The 17793-nt window shown below is 38.4% G+C and overlaps 1 protein-coding gene across 1 annotated transcript in view; it reads right to left on the bottom strand.

The window, feature by feature from the left end:
- Positions 1-2529: 2529 nt before the first annotated feature.
- Positions 2530-17793, bottom strand: part of tgfbr3 (transforming growth factor, beta receptor III) — a 100929-nt gene continuing 85665 nt past the window's right edge. Inside the window, exons 14-17 of the mRNA XM_042483744.1 lie at positions 17628-17751; positions 10370-10420; positions 9213-9320; positions 2530-3849 (exon numbers count right to left, since the gene is read on the bottom strand). Of these exons, the coding sequence (XP_042339678.1) occupies positions 3728-3849; positions 9213-9320; positions 10370-10420; positions 17628-17751 (405 nt within the window). The 3' untranslated portion in view covers positions 2530-3727. The remainder of the gene's footprint in view (positions 3850-9212; positions 9321-10369; positions 10421-17627; positions 17752-17793) is intronic.

The following is a 17793-nucleotide window of genomic DNA, read 5'->3' as shown; positions in this document are numbered from 1 at the left end:
GAGCGTTGGAGAAATCGGCCGTAGAGACGTCTGTGTTCACTCCAGTTTAACGGACCTAGATGGCACTCAGCTTGTGGAGCTCAAAGTGCCAAAAAATACTTTTAAAAAACTCAACGGCAATGTCTCTTTTATAACTTCAGCTAGCTTAAAGTTGCTAAGTGGGTTTGCATAGATGTATGCTTCCCTCTGCTCGGTGATACGGTTGGCGGATGTACTTCAGTAGAAAATAGTTCCTGCATGAAACTGCTCGCAACAAGGTCTATGAATTAATCAATAAATTGATTTTTTTTGGCGCTTTGAGCTCCACAAGCAGAGCACCATCTCGTTTCATTATATTGGAGACAGACATCTCTACAGCTGATATTTCCAACACTCGACAACTCAAAAACAATCCAAAACAACCAAAACTGATAAATAGCGCTACAGGTGAGAGGAAAAATATGTATTTTTAATTTGTCAATAACTGTCCCTTTATTTTTTTCATTATTCTAAAGGGATTCACGTCATTGTTTTGAAAACGGATTGTAATGTTTGATGAGAATACTTTTACCGAGAAGGAACACGGCGTTTGTGTGGAACTGACTCCATTATTTACAAATAAAACCTTAAAAATATAGTTTAATATTCATTGCTACAGCTGATCTTCAATGATGTGAAGTTTGTATTTAAGATATACTCATTTTGCAAAATATATAACATCTGATTTCTTTACTTCCTATAAAAATATTTAAGTAAACACTCTATTCAATATAGTAATCACATGTAGATAATTATAAAGTCCATAAACTGAAGAAATGACCTGCAGCTAATGCACATTTATGTTATATTCGTTATGAACTCATTGCCTGTTTCATGACACTTTCTTCACTAAACAATTGTAGTATAAACATTTTAAACGTAAATAAACAGGATGTCAGTGCATGTCAAAGCTTGTTAATGTCAACTATTAGACTTTCTTAAATTTAGGTGTATATTTTTTTATAAAAAGCTGTATAATTTCGTATTACAAATATGAATATTTCATTTTAAAGTGTCATAAAAAATGCCATGAGTGTTTTATGAATCGACTGAATATAAATCCCTCACAAACGTGTGTTACGTACGAGCACATCCACGATTCACAGTACTTACACACACAGAAGACAATAAAATTCTCTTGGTAAATATATTCCAAAATATAATTTTATGCACAAATATATATTTAGACTCTGTTCCCTCTTAGAAAGCTTTACACGTGTTTACATAAAGACAAAAATAATAATCAAAAGCTTTGAGATAATATACATTCTGTTTTTCTGTAAATTGTTTTAGGGAAAGTTTCCCTTTTCGAATTTAAAGGGCCCCACGCGCAGTCGGATACAAACACATAGAGGTTAAAATAAGGCACTACAGCAAACATTCATATTATTCTGAGACGGTGGGGTACTCGTGGTGTTGCAGTTTTAAAAAAATAACATAAAAATATATATATATGTATGTCCATAGCGATGAGCTTCAGCTACAGCTTATTCAACACACTGTCAGTGCCAAGATTTATACAAAAAGATAAGAAAATCCATACGCTGTACACTGTTTGGCTTTATATCGTAACAAATCTACTCCGTCTGATAAGGAGATTATCAACTGAGTGTGTAACGAAAGTTTTTATTGAATAATCGATTAGTTAACTGACAAAATTATCATTTTTAAAGTTATTTTTAAAGAGAAAAGGCCAAATGTGTATATTTTTAAAGTTTTTTCCATGCCCTTAAATTTTACCTTAAGTTGAACTTGTAATTTAACACTGTGATTCTTGTTTGATCACTCTTAAAACGGTGTTATCTTGTATAATTCACAAGTACAAGAACGAAGTTTGCACACACTCTGCCTCATAATGTTTTTGAGTATTTACAATATTCACAAAAATATACAGGTCTTTAAAGAATATTGCATTTTGGGAAATATGCTTATTCACTCATTTACGTGAGAGAAAAGAGACTCTGATCACTCTGATGTCTGCGCCTGCGAGGTCAGCATAAAAACAGGAAGCAGAGGGAAACAGCGCAGTGAGAGAAAATGTTTTTTTCTGTAACAATAACAACATTTTTCTTAAAAATGTCTGAAGTATTTCAGCAAACTAACTGTTCCCGCTGCTCCTCGTCTTCTTACCAGGCTAAGTTGTTCTCCATTAAACTCAGTACTTAATGGAAAACTTAACATAATTATCATTTATATACCACATACTCGCCGTCTTTTACGTTGAATTGTAACACTTTTCTTGATGAACTGAAGTAAAAAGGGTCCGTGTTTAACCCAATATTTTAACTTTTGAATTGTGAATAAAACGGTGCAATTTCTTTCAAAACCATGCGAAAAAAGCAATGAGAAACCAAAAAGGCACAGGAAAATGTCCAGGGAAAAAGGAAAAAAAACTATAGTTACAATTATTATAATTCCATATTTAAATTTATGTACAAAATTATTATTTTAAAGATTTTTTTCCAGGTAATTTCCTTGTTTTTTTTTAACTTTCTTTTTTCTGTCTTTCTTTCTTTATATTTATTTTTCTATGTGATTTTCGGATAATTTTCTTCGACTTCAAATATAATTCTTACTAATTTTTGGGTCACTGTTTCTTTTGTTGATCATTGCCTTCATTTTATTGAGAATTTGTATATTTTGAGGCAGCTTTGTTGTAATTGAACATGGACCTCTTTGACTTTAATCAAAATCAACAAATTCAACATAACGGGGTAAATAACTGATATAAAAATGATCCCTTAGTGTTACTTTAAAGCATACACAACAGACAGGTATCCATCTTCTTCTCTATATCTTTTAGATAAAAAGAGAATAAACACATTTCCCAAAATGTTGGACTATTTCAATAAAGTCCACTAAAAGGGAACCCATAATGCCCCTGTGAAGTTGTGTATCATCAATAAAACTGACACTCAGACCCTCATCTACTGAAATACATAACTATACTATACATACTCTGTATAGAAAGCACTGGTAAAATAGGTTTTACCGACATGTGTTTGAACCCATTATGAGGGAAGAATGAGTACATCATTAAATGTGGCATTTTATCAGCATGTCTTTCACATTTTTCATTCACATTTTTTGGCATTTACTCTTCTGTATACATTCATTACCTACACTATCTTTCATATTTTAAAAGCCTTTCTCTCTCTCTGCGTCAAGACGGCCTTTTCTGTTCATACTGCACTTTTTGTCCGCATGTTAATAGTGGTTGCTTTGCTCCTTTGCCACCTTCGTGGCTGCGTGTCGTGAAGTAACGTGTTACAGTCCAGCCATTAACATCACACTCACTAATACTGACATCACCGCAGCCCGATTGCTGTTGGAGAACACCTGCTTGTTAGCCTAAATCACACCATGTAAGGTCAAAACTAAAGGCTGTGTTGTGGTCAGAAAAAAGCAGCATTTGGATTGGAAAGAAATGCCTGGAATAAACTCACATTTGTTTCTTGTACTAAATATGAGGTGAGGCTGCCAAGCTGCGTCTCACTACGATTACAGAGCAGTAACACCAGGACAGTTTGTTTGTCTGCACGCGCTTGAAGTGGCACGAAAGGCATTTACATAAGAACCAAAGTTGTTATTACGTGTTTTTTTAAATCATTTTTTTCCTTCCTATTGCATCCCCCAAAAATAATTCCTATCATGGAAGGAGATCAACAAACCGGTCCTTGTGAACCGTCGGACTGGGCTGCGTCCTGGGCTACGCCGTGCTGCTGCTGGAGCATGGTGTGCTCTGCGTGCTGCCGATGCTGTGAGCCGCGCTGCTGTTTTCGGAGGCCGGCGCCGACTTCTGCTGGACCTGCTGTGTGCCAGCTGTCTCACCTACAGAGAGAGAGCAGGAGGGGGAGTGGAGCGCGAGGGAGGAGGGGATTGGGCCAAAGGGAGATAGAAAAATGCATATTTATTACAGAGGCAGACGGAGGCAGGCACATGACAAATGGGTTTGCTTTAAGCTACAAATTATGCTCCTCTGAGATGTTTCCTCCACTGTTCCTCTGCACTTTCACTTTTTAAACAAAAAAAAGAATTACTGCTTTGCAGCTGCATGCCTCCGCAAACCAGTGAAGTTACACTTACAGTGAGAATGAGACAGAAGAAAGGTCACGGTGACCTTTGACTGCAAAATTCTAATCAGTTCATTGTTGTGTCCAGGTGGACATTTACGCCAAATTTTAAGATTTTCGTTCAAGGCATTCTTAAGATATCAAGTTCACAAGAATGAGACGGACAGGATCACCGTGACCTTTGATAATTAATCAGGTCATGTGGAAACTCCCTGAAGGCCATATTGCAATATTGTGTTTACAAGAATGAGGCAGACACAAGTTCACAATGACCTTGACCTATGACCACCAAAATCTAATCTCTTCATCACTGAATCCAAGGGAATGTTTGTGCCAAATTTAAAAATTCCTCCACATTTCCTGAAGAAATCATGTTCACAAGAATCCAAGTGGACGTTTGTGCCAAATCTAAAAATTTTCCCTCAAAGCATTCTTGAGATATTGTGTTCACAAGAATGAGACAGACACAGGATCAAAGTGACCTTGACCTTTGACCACCAACATCTAATCAGTTCATTGTTGAGTCCAAGCGGACGTTTGTGACATATTTGAGGAAATCCCTCATGGCCGTCTTGAGATATTGTGCACATGAGAATGAGATGGACACAAGGTCACCGTGATCTTGACCTTTGACCATCCAGTTTCTATCTGTTCAATGTCAAGCCCAAGTGGATGTTTGCGCCAAACTTGCAGAAATTTCCTCCAGGCATTCTTGAGATGTCACATTCTCAAGAATGAGACAGACAAGGTCACAGTGACCTTGACCTTTGATGACTAAATTCTACTCAACTCATCATTGGGTCCAAGTGGAAGTTTGTGCCAAATTTTCAGAAATCCCTTTAAGGCCTGCTCAAGAAGTCGCAGTTACAGAAATGGGAAAAATGGATCAACAGACGAACGACCCACCCATAAACATAATGCCTCCGGGCAAAGCTATCGCTGCAGCAGAGGCAAAAAAAACCAAAACGTACTGATTAATCTCCAACTGTTTACTATTACAGACAGACTTTGACACAAACTTTAAACTAGACTAGTTGTAATAAAATGATTTATCCCAATGTTTTGTGCAGAGTCTTGAGTAGATTCACTCATTCTTACTCACAAGCGGAACAATCTTCCAGTACAAAGCACTTTGCAAATGTGCCGAGCAATAGAAGAAAAACTCTGGACACCATCTGTGCTAACTTTTACCATCTTCCAACATAATCTGCCACAGATTCACAGAGTGTTTTCAACTGCTGGAACCCAAAAGTTTCACCTCAGAGAGCCCAGAAACAACCGGTCACATCCTATCTGACAGATGATATTTTGAACAAAAGGAGAAAAAGATAATTCACATTCATGGAGTTCATTTCTGTAGTTATCTGGATTCAATTAGCCTGGCTTTCGCAGATAAAGCAGAACAAACACAAGACAGGACCTTCTGACTGCAGCTCAAACCACTGACTGGTTTATTGTTCTACGTCTAAATAAGCATTTCATTTTCGGAGGCTCTGGGGAGGCAAATAAAAGTGCTTACATTTGTTAACAAAAATTTTCTCTGACAGACAATGAATGAGCTTTTTGAAATGAAGCCAAGTCTGAGTTTGATTTGAGTATTTGGCACAATTATTTTGTTTGCTGCCTCGATTTACTCCTCCAAGAAAAATTGAAAGCACACAATAAAAAGCTGCTTATCCACAGTTTGGTTCACACTGAAAGGTGTGTGTACGTGTGTGTGCGTGTGTTGCATATATGACAGTCATATGTATCCACAGGCGATCATGCATCCCACTCCCTTTTCAGGGCCCCTTAGTTCTGCTAATGTTTACCAGAGCAGAGCTGCCAGCAGTCTTTCCCTCACAGGGACCAAGAGCTCAACAAAACAAAGGGACTTGGATTCACCTCATCTGTCTGAGGAAATATAAATTCCCAAGTCCAATATTATCTTTCGAGACGGGAGAGATAAGAGCTGCTTTTATGTCACAGAAACCTGCTGTGTGTGAAAACTCTGCATGCAGTTGTTGCAAAAGATGTCTGACTTCCCCTCAATCACAAAAAAGAAGCAGATTCTCAGTGTCTCTCTGCATAGTCAACAATTCAAACTCAATGTCTTAAAAAAGTGCCCATACAGAAGACTCCTTAATAAGAGAGACGATGAGCATCATCATACTGCCACACTTGATTAAACCTGAATTGCTGCTTTGTGATTGAATACCTTCGTTTACATCCGAGTCTGTCCAAAGAGTAGACAATGCTTCAGATATGGGTGTTGGTTATGATTCGACAATGTTTTGGCTTAAAACACCCAGTTATGTCACCACAATCCTCCAGGAAATGCTTGGATGTCTCACTAAAAAACATCCAGTATTGGTGCCACAAATTACAGCTGGAAATGCCCTGATGTCTCCTTAGAAAATACTTCATTTGGTTACCACAATTACCACAAATACACATCTTGCTAGAAAGCAATTGCTTTTGGTGTCACAATTTGGGTTGGAAATGCCCTGATGTCTCACTAAAAATATCCCATTTTTAGTGCATCATTCATGGCTTTTAAACAACCAGTTTTAAAGTGAGATGTATGGCGGGAAATGCCCTGATGTCTCCTTAGAAAACACCTGATTTGGATACCAAAATAACAACAAATACAGCTGGAAATGCAGCTCCATCTTGCTAGAAAACCAACCTATCCCAGTTTTAGTGCCACAATTACAGCTGGAAATGCCCTGAGGTCTCACTAGAAAACACCTGGTTTTGTTGGTCATTGGTCTCAAGTGTTAGTCTGCAGTTCCTGGTTTTCACACAAACCACAATCCTCTTAATCTCCCGATGACAAAGTCAGATTTATAATCTGGACTACATCACTGTAGAAACGTTAATATGCTACATGTAAAATGTACAAATGTGACGTATCCATGGTCTGCAGAGACGTACGCTGCCAACATTTTCTTCTGGCGACTGCTTTGACATTCATGTGTTTCTTCACCAACTGAGCGGAGGTGCGGAGCAGCTCTCTTGGCAGTCTGGACTGCAGCTCTGGCAGGATGGATCTGCTGTACTGTACGTGCCAACATAATGAGCAAAATGTCAAATAACATGTTGTGAGGTGCTTTTAAAAGCATTTCAACTCCTAATTACCTTATATGGAATGGATACAAAACCCCAAATATAATGCCAGTGAGTGAAAGTTACTCAAAAAAAGTTTCTTTCTCAAGAGGCCAGCAACATTGTCCTCAGAGCCTGAGGGGAAAGACCCAGATCTGTTTTCATGTTTCAGCACTCTGTACACAAGTTTAAAATACTCTCTCGACTGATATTTTTGGTGCTTGTTTTCGGGGATCTACGTTCTCGGGGTTTCCATTACACTGCCAATATTGCCATGTATGGTCATATCAGCCGAACAGTCCCGGCTGAGGCCCGTTTAAATAACATCAACAAGAACATTATCTCTGTGCTGTCAAAGTCTTTCCAAAACTACACCTGTTTCTCTATACATGTTCACTCTGCTATCTGCGGAAAAGCAGCCAATGAGGCGTGTGTTTCTTTGTCACTCTGGGGAACCCCTAAAGCTGAAATAAAGTGGCTTTCTAAAAAGGAGCCAACACCAATATTGTGATAAAGATAAGGGCACTAAAATCTGACAGCTGATCTTTTCTGCCGCATGAAATCCTGTCCAGTAAACACTTAAAATTATAACCAGGCATGACCGGAACAGTTTGTAACGGTTCTGACAAGCATCGGGGAGGATGATTTACTACACCGACCATTTAACACTGTCCAACTGCGAGCTCCCTCCAAACTGTGAACTTAACCCTTTGAACCTCCGCAAAAAGGCCTAATTTATTTCAAAAACATGGGAATTGGTAAACAGTTAGAAAGAAATGACCTAAAAATAAGAAATAAAAAACTAAAGCAAGAAAAAAAACAAGAAAATTACTTTAAGAAATTGCTAAAAAATCAAATGCAGTAGGATTTATAAATATAGTTTTTTGGACATATTCTCCTTGTTTTTTATATAGCATCTAATACTCCCTCCCAGCTAATATTCAGATCATTTCCTTGCCACCAAGACATTTGTCTTTAAGAAGCATGCTATGTTTTTGTTTTAACATTTTTTTAAAGAAATCAAGAAGGCAATGAGCAAATTACCCAGAAAAAAATTTAAAAATAATAAAAAATACATATAATAAAAAAGAAACCACAACTAAACAAAGAAAGAAAAAAACAAAAACAAATGACCTGAAAGATTAATTTCAAGACTAATCTTGAAACTGAAAATTGACTGAAAATGTAATTAATACTATAAAAATTTTAAATGTATAATTGTGATGATTTAAATATATATTTAAATATATGTAAAAAAAAATGTCTAAATTTAATAATTTCTTGCAATTTGCAGGACATTTCTTGCCTAGTTGCTCATTGCCTCTCCCCCCATGTTTTTCAAAGACAACTGCTCAGTGTTTAAACACTTGTGAAAAGTGTCTGAAAGCAGCTCAAGAAAAGTGATGTCAGTCCAGGTTTCAAAGGGTTAAACACTCACATTGTTGCATTCTCTAAAAGCCCTGACTTCCAAACATCCCGGCCTCGTTTGTGAAAACCGTCCATGGCGAACACATCAGCCACGAGGCCACAGGTCAACGGAACGGCGGATCACCAGTCAAGCGTTCAGGCCGGCGAGAACAGGGCAGCTCTGTGCACCGGTGAACTCAGGGGGCTGCTGGGAGCGCACTTCCTCCCGGGGGTCAGCTGGGGTCGGCAGGCTGGGGACGACGGGGAAGGTCTTGGCATCTAACGGTCAGATTGTGTGTCTTTTCCTGTGAGGGCCGCTAAACCCAACAAGGGGAATTTCCAACTCGTCCTCGGCCATTGTACTGAGAATATTCACTGACCACCCCGCAGCTCCCCAAACATTCAAAGGCAGGAAAGAGAAGAGCCCTCGCTGCTGACCAACAGGATATATTTACAGTGGAGGAGTCAATATGTTATTGTGAGCAGGCCGCTGTCAGCAGCAGGATGTTTGGCATTCCCAGCGGCACATTTCTGGCACCGACACACTCGGACATTCCTCCGCGTCTTATCTTTTCATTAATGCTGAGAGGTGAGCGGGGGCCGCCGAGCAGCAGGTAAAAGACCTACCTGTGTGCGAGTAGATAAACCACAGAGCTCCGGTCAACAGGGCCCCGATCACAAAGGCTGCGAAGGCGATTCCCACCACTGTCGGAGTGTCCAGCACGTACAGCGTGGCTGGAAAACAAAGCAACACACCGTTCATACATGCTGATATGAAGACTTAAAAAAAAACATGAGAAAATGAATACTTTTAGTGTTGTAGGCAAAAGAAAATACAGAGGCAGGGAGGAAATATTCACAGAAAATACTCCCACATTTAAGTCAAAAATGTATTAAAACATCACTCAAAGTGATACATTTACGAGAAAAAAAAGCTAATTCACAAGAAAAAAAACATTCTCTGAGACTGTCGAGTAGTATTTTTATTTTAAACTGCAATACTCTATGAGATTAAAGTGGTACACTTACTTAAAGTCAAACATTTATGCAACAAAAAACTTTGTTTTTTCCTCAAAATAAGAGGAGAAATGAGAACATTTAAATATTCTCTGATATTGAAAAAAAGCATACATTTATTTCTTTTTAATCTAAGAAATCGCAGACACGAAAATAATCAAATCTAAGAATTTTATTTCTTCTTGCAAATTTTTTATTTTTTGTCATATATTTACTAATAAAATCTCAGAGAATGTCAGTTTATCCTTGTGAATATATTAATTTTATTCTCGGAAATTAAGATTTTTTTCCCCCACAATATTATCCCCCTCCCTTGGCTCTGTATTTGATTTTATTTTATTTTTAACATACCTACAACGGTTCTAAAATACTGTTGGATGGAGCTATGGAGTATATAGGAATTGCAAATATTGAAATAGGACATTACAAATAAATAGTCACATTAAATAATTGTGTAGAGAACCAATATTTTGGTTACTTTAGAGTAAAACAAAACATAAAAAAACAAGTGTGTTTATATCATTGTTTTGTCCTTATGTTGGACATGTCCGCGCGCTGGATCAGGCTCATGGACATGTGCGCGCTGGAGCAGACTATCGGACATGTCCACACGGAGCTTAATGTCGGACATGTCCGCGCGCTGAAGCGTGCTGTGGGAGGAGCTCCACACTATTTGCATACAAAGACTTACATGTAAAGAAGAAAAATAAATGAAATAATATGATAATATAATTTCTAATATATAATATTTTGCTAAAATAACTTACTCTCATTAGAAGAATTCCCTGGGCTTGGAGGTACTTTGTGAGGAGGTGTGACTGCAAAACAAAATAAATAATGTCATTTTAATGAATGTACAGTGATGCACAGTTATTACATAGTGTCAGCTGTCAGCTCCGGAGGGCGGAGCAGATTACTGATATGAACCTGTGATGATACCAGTGAATCAGAGAGCAGCTCCTCTGTGAAAGGATGAACCTGCTGACTCTGACCAGTTAATTTTAGGGCATCTGGAGGGCTTTCAAAAGTGAACTTAATGATGTCTTAACAAACAACACAAAGGCGCTTGTGTGCGGGCAAACTCAGCAGGCGAGCCTGGTGCACGTCCAGGACTCTGGCACAATGGGTGCTATTCTTGGACAGAACACCTTCGAGTTTTCATTTCCCATAATGGATGATGACAGGTCATCAGAGGGGACTTTAATTTCAGAGGGGACGATGGCCAGAGGACGTCCTCTCTGCCACCCCGTCGCCCCAGCGTTATCTGTCCTGTGTGACATGTTGTGCTAAGACTGGAGAGCGCTCAGTCATGCTCTCACACACACACACACACACACACACACACACACAGAGGAAGAGCCAAATAGAGGCCAGAAACAGCAGTGCTCAACAACAACTTGTTAAAGTGGTGGCCGAAACTAAAAATGTGGTTTCCAATTTTTTTTACCTTGTATTTTTTGTAATTTACTTTAATTACTTTAATTTCATTTAATTAATTCAGTATCTGACCAAATGTCTCTCCTTCTCTTCTTGAGTTATGAGGTTAAATTAGTTTAATTAGTGTTTTTATGGAACATTATGATGTCACGGTGAAGCTGAAGTTTGACCTTTTTTGGATGTAAACTGTCATCACATCCACATTTTATTTTGTTGGACATTTGTGTTAAATTTTGTCATAATTAGCAGATTAAGTTTGAGTTATGGCCAAAAAATGTGTTCAGTAAGGTCACGGTTTCCTGAAGTTGACCTCTGGGACAGAAAATGTTTGAACTTCATCATTATATCTCAGGAGACATTTATGTAAAAAAAAAACATTGTTATTTGTGAATGAATGCTTAAATTATGGCCAAAAACATGTTTTGTGACATCATACTAACCTTGACCTTTGACTACCAAACTGTAGTAAGTTCAGTCTTGAGTGCAAGTAGATGTTTTTGCCAAATTTGAGAAAAATTTTCTTTAAGTGGCCTCGATTTACACAGTGACCTCATTTTAAATTTCATTTATTCATTTATTTATTTATTTTTTACTGTTATTTATGTGTCTTGTTCTTGTCTTGTTTTAAATTGTTTTGTTTTTTTATGCTCTGTGAGGTGGGCTCGGGTGTTCTACAGGGCACCTATTAAATAAAATGTTTTATTTATTTATTTATTATAATCACCTATGACCATCAAAATCGAGCCAGTTCTTGTTGAGTCCTAGTGAACATTTGTGCCAAACTTGAAAAAATATCCTCAAGATGTTTGAGATATTTCATTCACAAGCATGTGACAGATGAGGTCACAGTGACGTTGACCCTTGACCTATGACCACCAAAATCTGGTAACTTCATCATGGAGTCCAAGTGGGCGTTTGTGCACTGTAAACTCTGTTTCTGCTGCTATACTTGTATAAAATATATTACCTATTTAATTCTATGAATACATTTTTTTATTCTTTATTTTCTCTTTGTGCTTTTGCTTTGCACTGTGGGTACAGAGGGTTATTACCTATTTCTGATTCCTGTTTGTCTAACACACACGGAAGAACTGAAAATAAAGTTAACTTTGACTTTGAATTCACCAGAATGGGACCGATGGACAACTCTAAAAGTAATGCCGCCTGCCATGGATGTTGTCTGAGCTGTGGCATAAAAACGTGACATAAAAGAGTTTTTAAAAGCCTTATTACAAAAACGGAACAAAATGATCTGTAGTTTGTTTTATCTGATAATTTAAAATCTTTAAAGTTTCGCTGTTGCCTCTAAAACAGACGCCTGTGAACATGTAAATAAACCAAAATACGTGCAACGCTGTCTGGTTCTGACTGTAACAGCAAAATGTAAGTATGACTTATGCAAAAACATATTAAACGATGTATTAATTGCAGTTTTTGCTTCTTGACATTTGCTGTATGTAGTTTTCATGTTAAAAAGTCCAAGAAAAGGCAAAGAATCGGTTGCCAATTTCTCAAAATGATTGCCAATGTAATGCTTTCATGTAAGTTTGACTCAAAGATACTGACTCCTAAGAGCACCCGTAGTTATCAAGCTGAAAACTGATTGCACCTTTTAAAGTATGGAAACAATATTCTGCTGGGCGTCTGTCAGCTCTTGACTTTTGTTTCCAACATTTCAACAGAACCAGACAGTTCACCCCAGAAGTTAAACGCGTGACTTTATGTCTGCATCTTTAAGAGTTGGGCCCGTTCTGGTATCTCTGTGAGCGTCATATGTTTATGTAAGTTGTCCTGCTTTGGAATGAGAGCGCACCGCTGCGTAATGATTTGTTTTTGTTCAACTCTGACCTCCTCACACAGCGCAGAAACCGCTGGTGTCGCTCTGCAAGCCCTCGACGCTGGTTGTTCTGGGTTAAAAAGCTGACAACTGTTCAATTCGACAGTTTAAAATGGCTGAATGGCTGGACTTCTTTCAAAAACATGGGGAGAAGGCACTGAGCAATCTAACAACACATGACCAAAAAAACAGCAAGAAATTAGTGAAACGCTACAAGAAAAAGACCTGAAAATAAGCAAAAAAGAAAAGTTAAAAAAAACCAAAAACAAACAAGAAAATTACCTGCAAAAAAATGCAGAACATTTATTTTAAATATGTCATTATAATCATTATAAATATAGTTTCCTAGGCATTTTCCCCTCGATTTTTGATAATATACTTATAATTCTCCATGTTTTTTTAAACTAATTTTCAATTTGTGGGAAATTTCTTGCCAAGTTGCTCATCGCCTTTTTCTCCATGTTTTTGAAAGAAATCCATTTGCTTGTGTTTTAAATAGCTTGAAAAATGCATCTGATTGCCACACAAAGAAACTCCAGGATTTAAAGGGTTAAAGCTTGTTACTGTAAAACGTTTGGCCAATAAGACAATTAGCGACAAATACAGCTAATAATATACAGTGTTTTATGCAGCATTGTTCCTTCTTTTTATTAGAAACTGTGCTCTCTAATGAAAAAAAGCATAAATGTGGATGATTTATTCTTTTTTTTAACGGCCACAGTCTGCTGAGGCATTCATCCAAACTCATGTAGAAGAAGAAAAATCATCTTCTTCCAGTTTTAAAATGATATGTTTTGAGTTTTATGATACCTTTAAAAAATTAAGCTTTTTGACATTCGGCCAGTGAACACAGCAGCCCAGATATATCATTACAGATATATATTTATACTGTATATTACAGATGAGCAGTCTGAAAGGTCAACGCATTCACTTACAAAGTATACTTTACAGTTTCAGTCTGGCCAATATTTTTTGATACAATCGCCCTGATACTAAAAGTTTTCTCTTGAGCAGATAATGCTAAAGTCATTGTAATCCAAATAAACCAAATGTATAAGTTTTCTGTTTTTGTCTCAACATTTTGCAGACTAAAATTCAAGTACTTGTACTGGTGTGATAGTATAATCCACGCTGCCAACCTCTCCAATAAATACTACTTTTCAACTGTTCCTGAATCTTACCAGCTCCATAAAAAAAGGCATAAAATTTATGGTGAAGCAGTAAATCTCCCTCTGATGGCAGGGCTTTGAGGCTGTTATGTTTTCTCCTGCACTGAGTTGGCCACAAGTGGCCCTCTTTGATTTGTAGATCAAGTTGAGCTCTTTGGGATGCTGTCCAGTGCAGAGCTGTGGCCCTTGAAAAGGCGGCTTGTTTTGTTTGCCATCGAAGCATAAGAGATGCCTTTGTGTTATAAAACACGGCCTTTGAAATCGTTTTTTTACTGTGTTTATTGCATATCTGTGTTTACTTAATCTGTTCCATGGAAAATAAACCCTGCACTGGCACAGCGCTGCGAGCGGCTGCCTCCGGACCACTTTCACTCAATCTTTACCAAAAGTTTCAGAGTTTCTGTTCACCAGCGTCTCCAGCAGGTCCTCTAACATCAACACTGGGACTTTTCGGCTAAAAAAGTGACTGCATCCATATTTCTGCCGAGCTGTGAAACTCTGCGTCCACATAATTCGCCAGAAACCACCCGCTTCTGTTCTGAAAGCTTCTGCACAACTCCGACAGCAGAGCAAGACCGATACCAGATTTTTGAGGCTGACAGACCGTTTCATTGCTGTTTTGTTGTTAGAGCAACAGCTTGGGTCTCTGTTTACCGCATGCCAGCTTCTGCATTAACCCTTTATAACCTGGAGCAACACCACTTTTCGTGTGCTGTATTCAGACACCTTTAACAAGGGTTTAAACTTTTTAACCATTTGAAACAAAATGGTGCAATTTCTTTCAAAAAAGAGAAAAAAGAGGAAAAAGGCAATGAGCAATTTGAAGAAATGTTCCACAAACTGCACAAAAATTGGTAGATTTAGAAAATTATTTTTTTAAAGCTAGAGACAAATGTCAAGGGGGGAAAAGCTAGAGAATTAACAGAATTATCATAATTTTTAAACATAAATCCAAATTTTGATAATAAAAAAATGTCAAAAAGATTTGGCCAACATGATATACTGAGAATATGGCTGCAACTTGTCAACTTATTATTTTTCCAGATCAGCTGATTAATCTTGGATGGTTTGGGATTCAGATCAGTTACAGGAGGTTTTGGCAGACGATCCTGACATTATAAAAGTAGCGTAGCGCCTCAGTGTTTGTGTGTGTTGTACTCAAAGTGGACAGGTGTTGATGATCGCAGCAGAGGAGAAATTAACACTTAACTTGTCAAGTGGTCGTAAATGTACAGTGTAGGTTTCAGTTTGTCCATGAACAAAATAACAAAATGAGCCTCTGCAGCACCTGAGGAGGAAACGTTGTTAAAAAGAGCCGAATGGAAGAACTCACAAAACTTTCAGCTCTTTTTCCGCGATGATAAGAAACAGTATCTGCAACACATACAGTTTTATAGCTCACGCTCACATAGTTGCAACGTGAAACCAAAACTAAACGTATTGAATGTGCACAATGCAACAAAGACGATAACCTTGGTTCTGACCTCAGTTTGGTCTTTCAGGTGTGAAAAGTTCCCAAAACTCAAAGGTGTTCAGATCATACCACCGTGCACTAACAATCGCAGTACATATTCACATTTTAAAGACTGGAGAGTCTGTTTTGGGGCATTAAATAAACCCTCAATTACTTCAGCAATCAGTGAATCATCTGATTTGTTGCCAATCATGTTCCAGTAAAGTGAGTAATAACTGAGTGTGATATTTTACGGATGAAAAATTAATTTGTCAGCATGGGAGGATCCAAGGCTGGCACTAAACTGGCCTCTGCGTCCTGACAGGGTGGGCGTTTGGCCCTCCAGTCGTTTCCATTACAGTCTCTGTGTGGACATGTTTTGTGTTTTAAATCAAAATCACATTATTTAAAAAGTTTTGGAGCCACCACATATCGTTATCATTTCTCTTCTGCAACTTCATGTTACTTCTCAGTTGATATATATGAACTCAATATATGAATTAAATTCTATTTTGGAGGGCATATTTGCTTACACCGACAAATATTTGCATGTTTATTGTATTTTTTATTTATTTATTCATGAGTTACATTTTTAAGTAAGGAAGCATATGTAGATTTACTAGCTAATGAACAATGGAGAGACAGTGGGATCAGATAATTGCATACTTCTTCCTACTCCTTTTCAAACTCTGGATTTGACTGTTTATTATTTATTTAGTATTATTTAGTTTATTTATTATTTTGTTCAGTTCCTTTCCTTTTTTCTTTTTTTCCTTTTGTATGCACTATTCTTTTGCTGGTTTGTATTTTTATGGTTTTGGGGGGAAAAAAACAAGTTCAAAATGAAGATTTCAATTAATCAATCAATCAATATATAAACTCAGACGATATATCCACAACAAGTTTTACGGCATAGTATGCAGGAATTGTCGGTTTACTGTTTAACAGCACCATGAAACTCAAAGTCACAGCAAACCCAGATTCACTCTCATTTTGCATTTTTTCGATGCAGTGTCTGTCACTTTTATAACTTCCCAAACAAATTTGCGAGAATGAAGCTGATTGATGCCTTATGCATCGTTTTTAAGGCATCTTCCGCCTCCTCTAATAGGCCAGTATCGGCCGGGCTGATGGATCAGTCCGGCTCCAGCTCACATTGATTAAAATGACGTGATTTTATATTGAACTCGTGAGTCAGTGAAGTCAAAGTGACCGCAGGTCTCCTGCTGATGTCATTGCTCGGAGGGGATGCTGATTTGAAAAGCTCTGGCGGTCCACCAAAGATCGGGCACTCATGATATCACCCCATCTCAGTTTAGGTCATAATTAGTCAAATGTGATGGTTGTCGTGGTTACCTCAGACCTCCCCCACATCTGTGAGCCGCCCCTCCTCCTTCCAATCACACTCACAACACTGGAGACAATTCAACAAGCGATCGAACAAGTGACTAAACAAGCGATGATCGAGGGGCCTTTAGGCTCTGGCTGGACTCCAGAAAAGCCAACAAGCGGACCTCCGCTCCCCTCACACACACTCCTCCCTTCTCCCCCCTCTCTCTGGTGGAAAGGGGAGGCCACAGTGAAGGCCTTAAGTGAAAACAACTGGCGCTCGGTGCTGTATGACTCGTCTTTTTCCACCTCTCCCTCAGCGTGGACCGGTCCAGGGCAGCCGAACTGGGCCTCAGAGTTAGCACACTCCCCTTTACAGTCAACCACATGCGAGTGTGCACACACACCCAAAAAACACACTCTTGTGTACGGACGTTAATGTAAACAGACACATTCAGGCACACACCAAATGTGCACACACATACACAACCACTCAGCACACACACACTGCAGCTAATGATGACCAGATGTGGGGAAGTGATGTGTAGTGTTTTGCGGTTTGGACAAATCTCCAAGAATCGGACCGAGCTCTCTCCGGCTCCTCCGCCCTCAGACCTGCTTCTCTCTTTACTACAGTTTCCTTATCACACTTTACACTCAAAACAAAAGAAATCGGAGCCTAATTCATAATGTGGGGCGCTGATAAACTGAAAAATGGATGAGAGTGATGGATTTTAAAGACCCTCGTGCGTCTTAGGTTAAATTCATGTCCTGAAGTCTAAGGAGGCGTTTTTACTAACCTGGTGTTTGTTGACTGGGTCCGTCCACCACGACCATCGGCTTGGTAGACGTCTTGGTGTTCATCATCATCATCATGATGCTGTCCACGCCGAGAGAATCGCAGGGCTCACCGGGTTGTAAGCACTGCGAGGGCAGAAATTACTTTAAGTTAAAACCACAAAATGT

This window comes from Plectropomus leopardus, chromosome 3 (assembly GCF_008729295.1).
Source record: "Plectropomus leopardus isolate mb chromosome 3, YSFRI_Pleo_2.0, whole genome shotgun sequence".
Taxonomy (NCBI): domain Eukaryota; kingdom Metazoa; phylum Chordata; class Actinopteri; order Perciformes; family Serranidae; genus Plectropomus; species Plectropomus leopardus.
The sequence above is the reverse complement of the archived record's forward strand: the minus strand, read 5'-3'. Positions and strand labels throughout refer to the sequence as shown.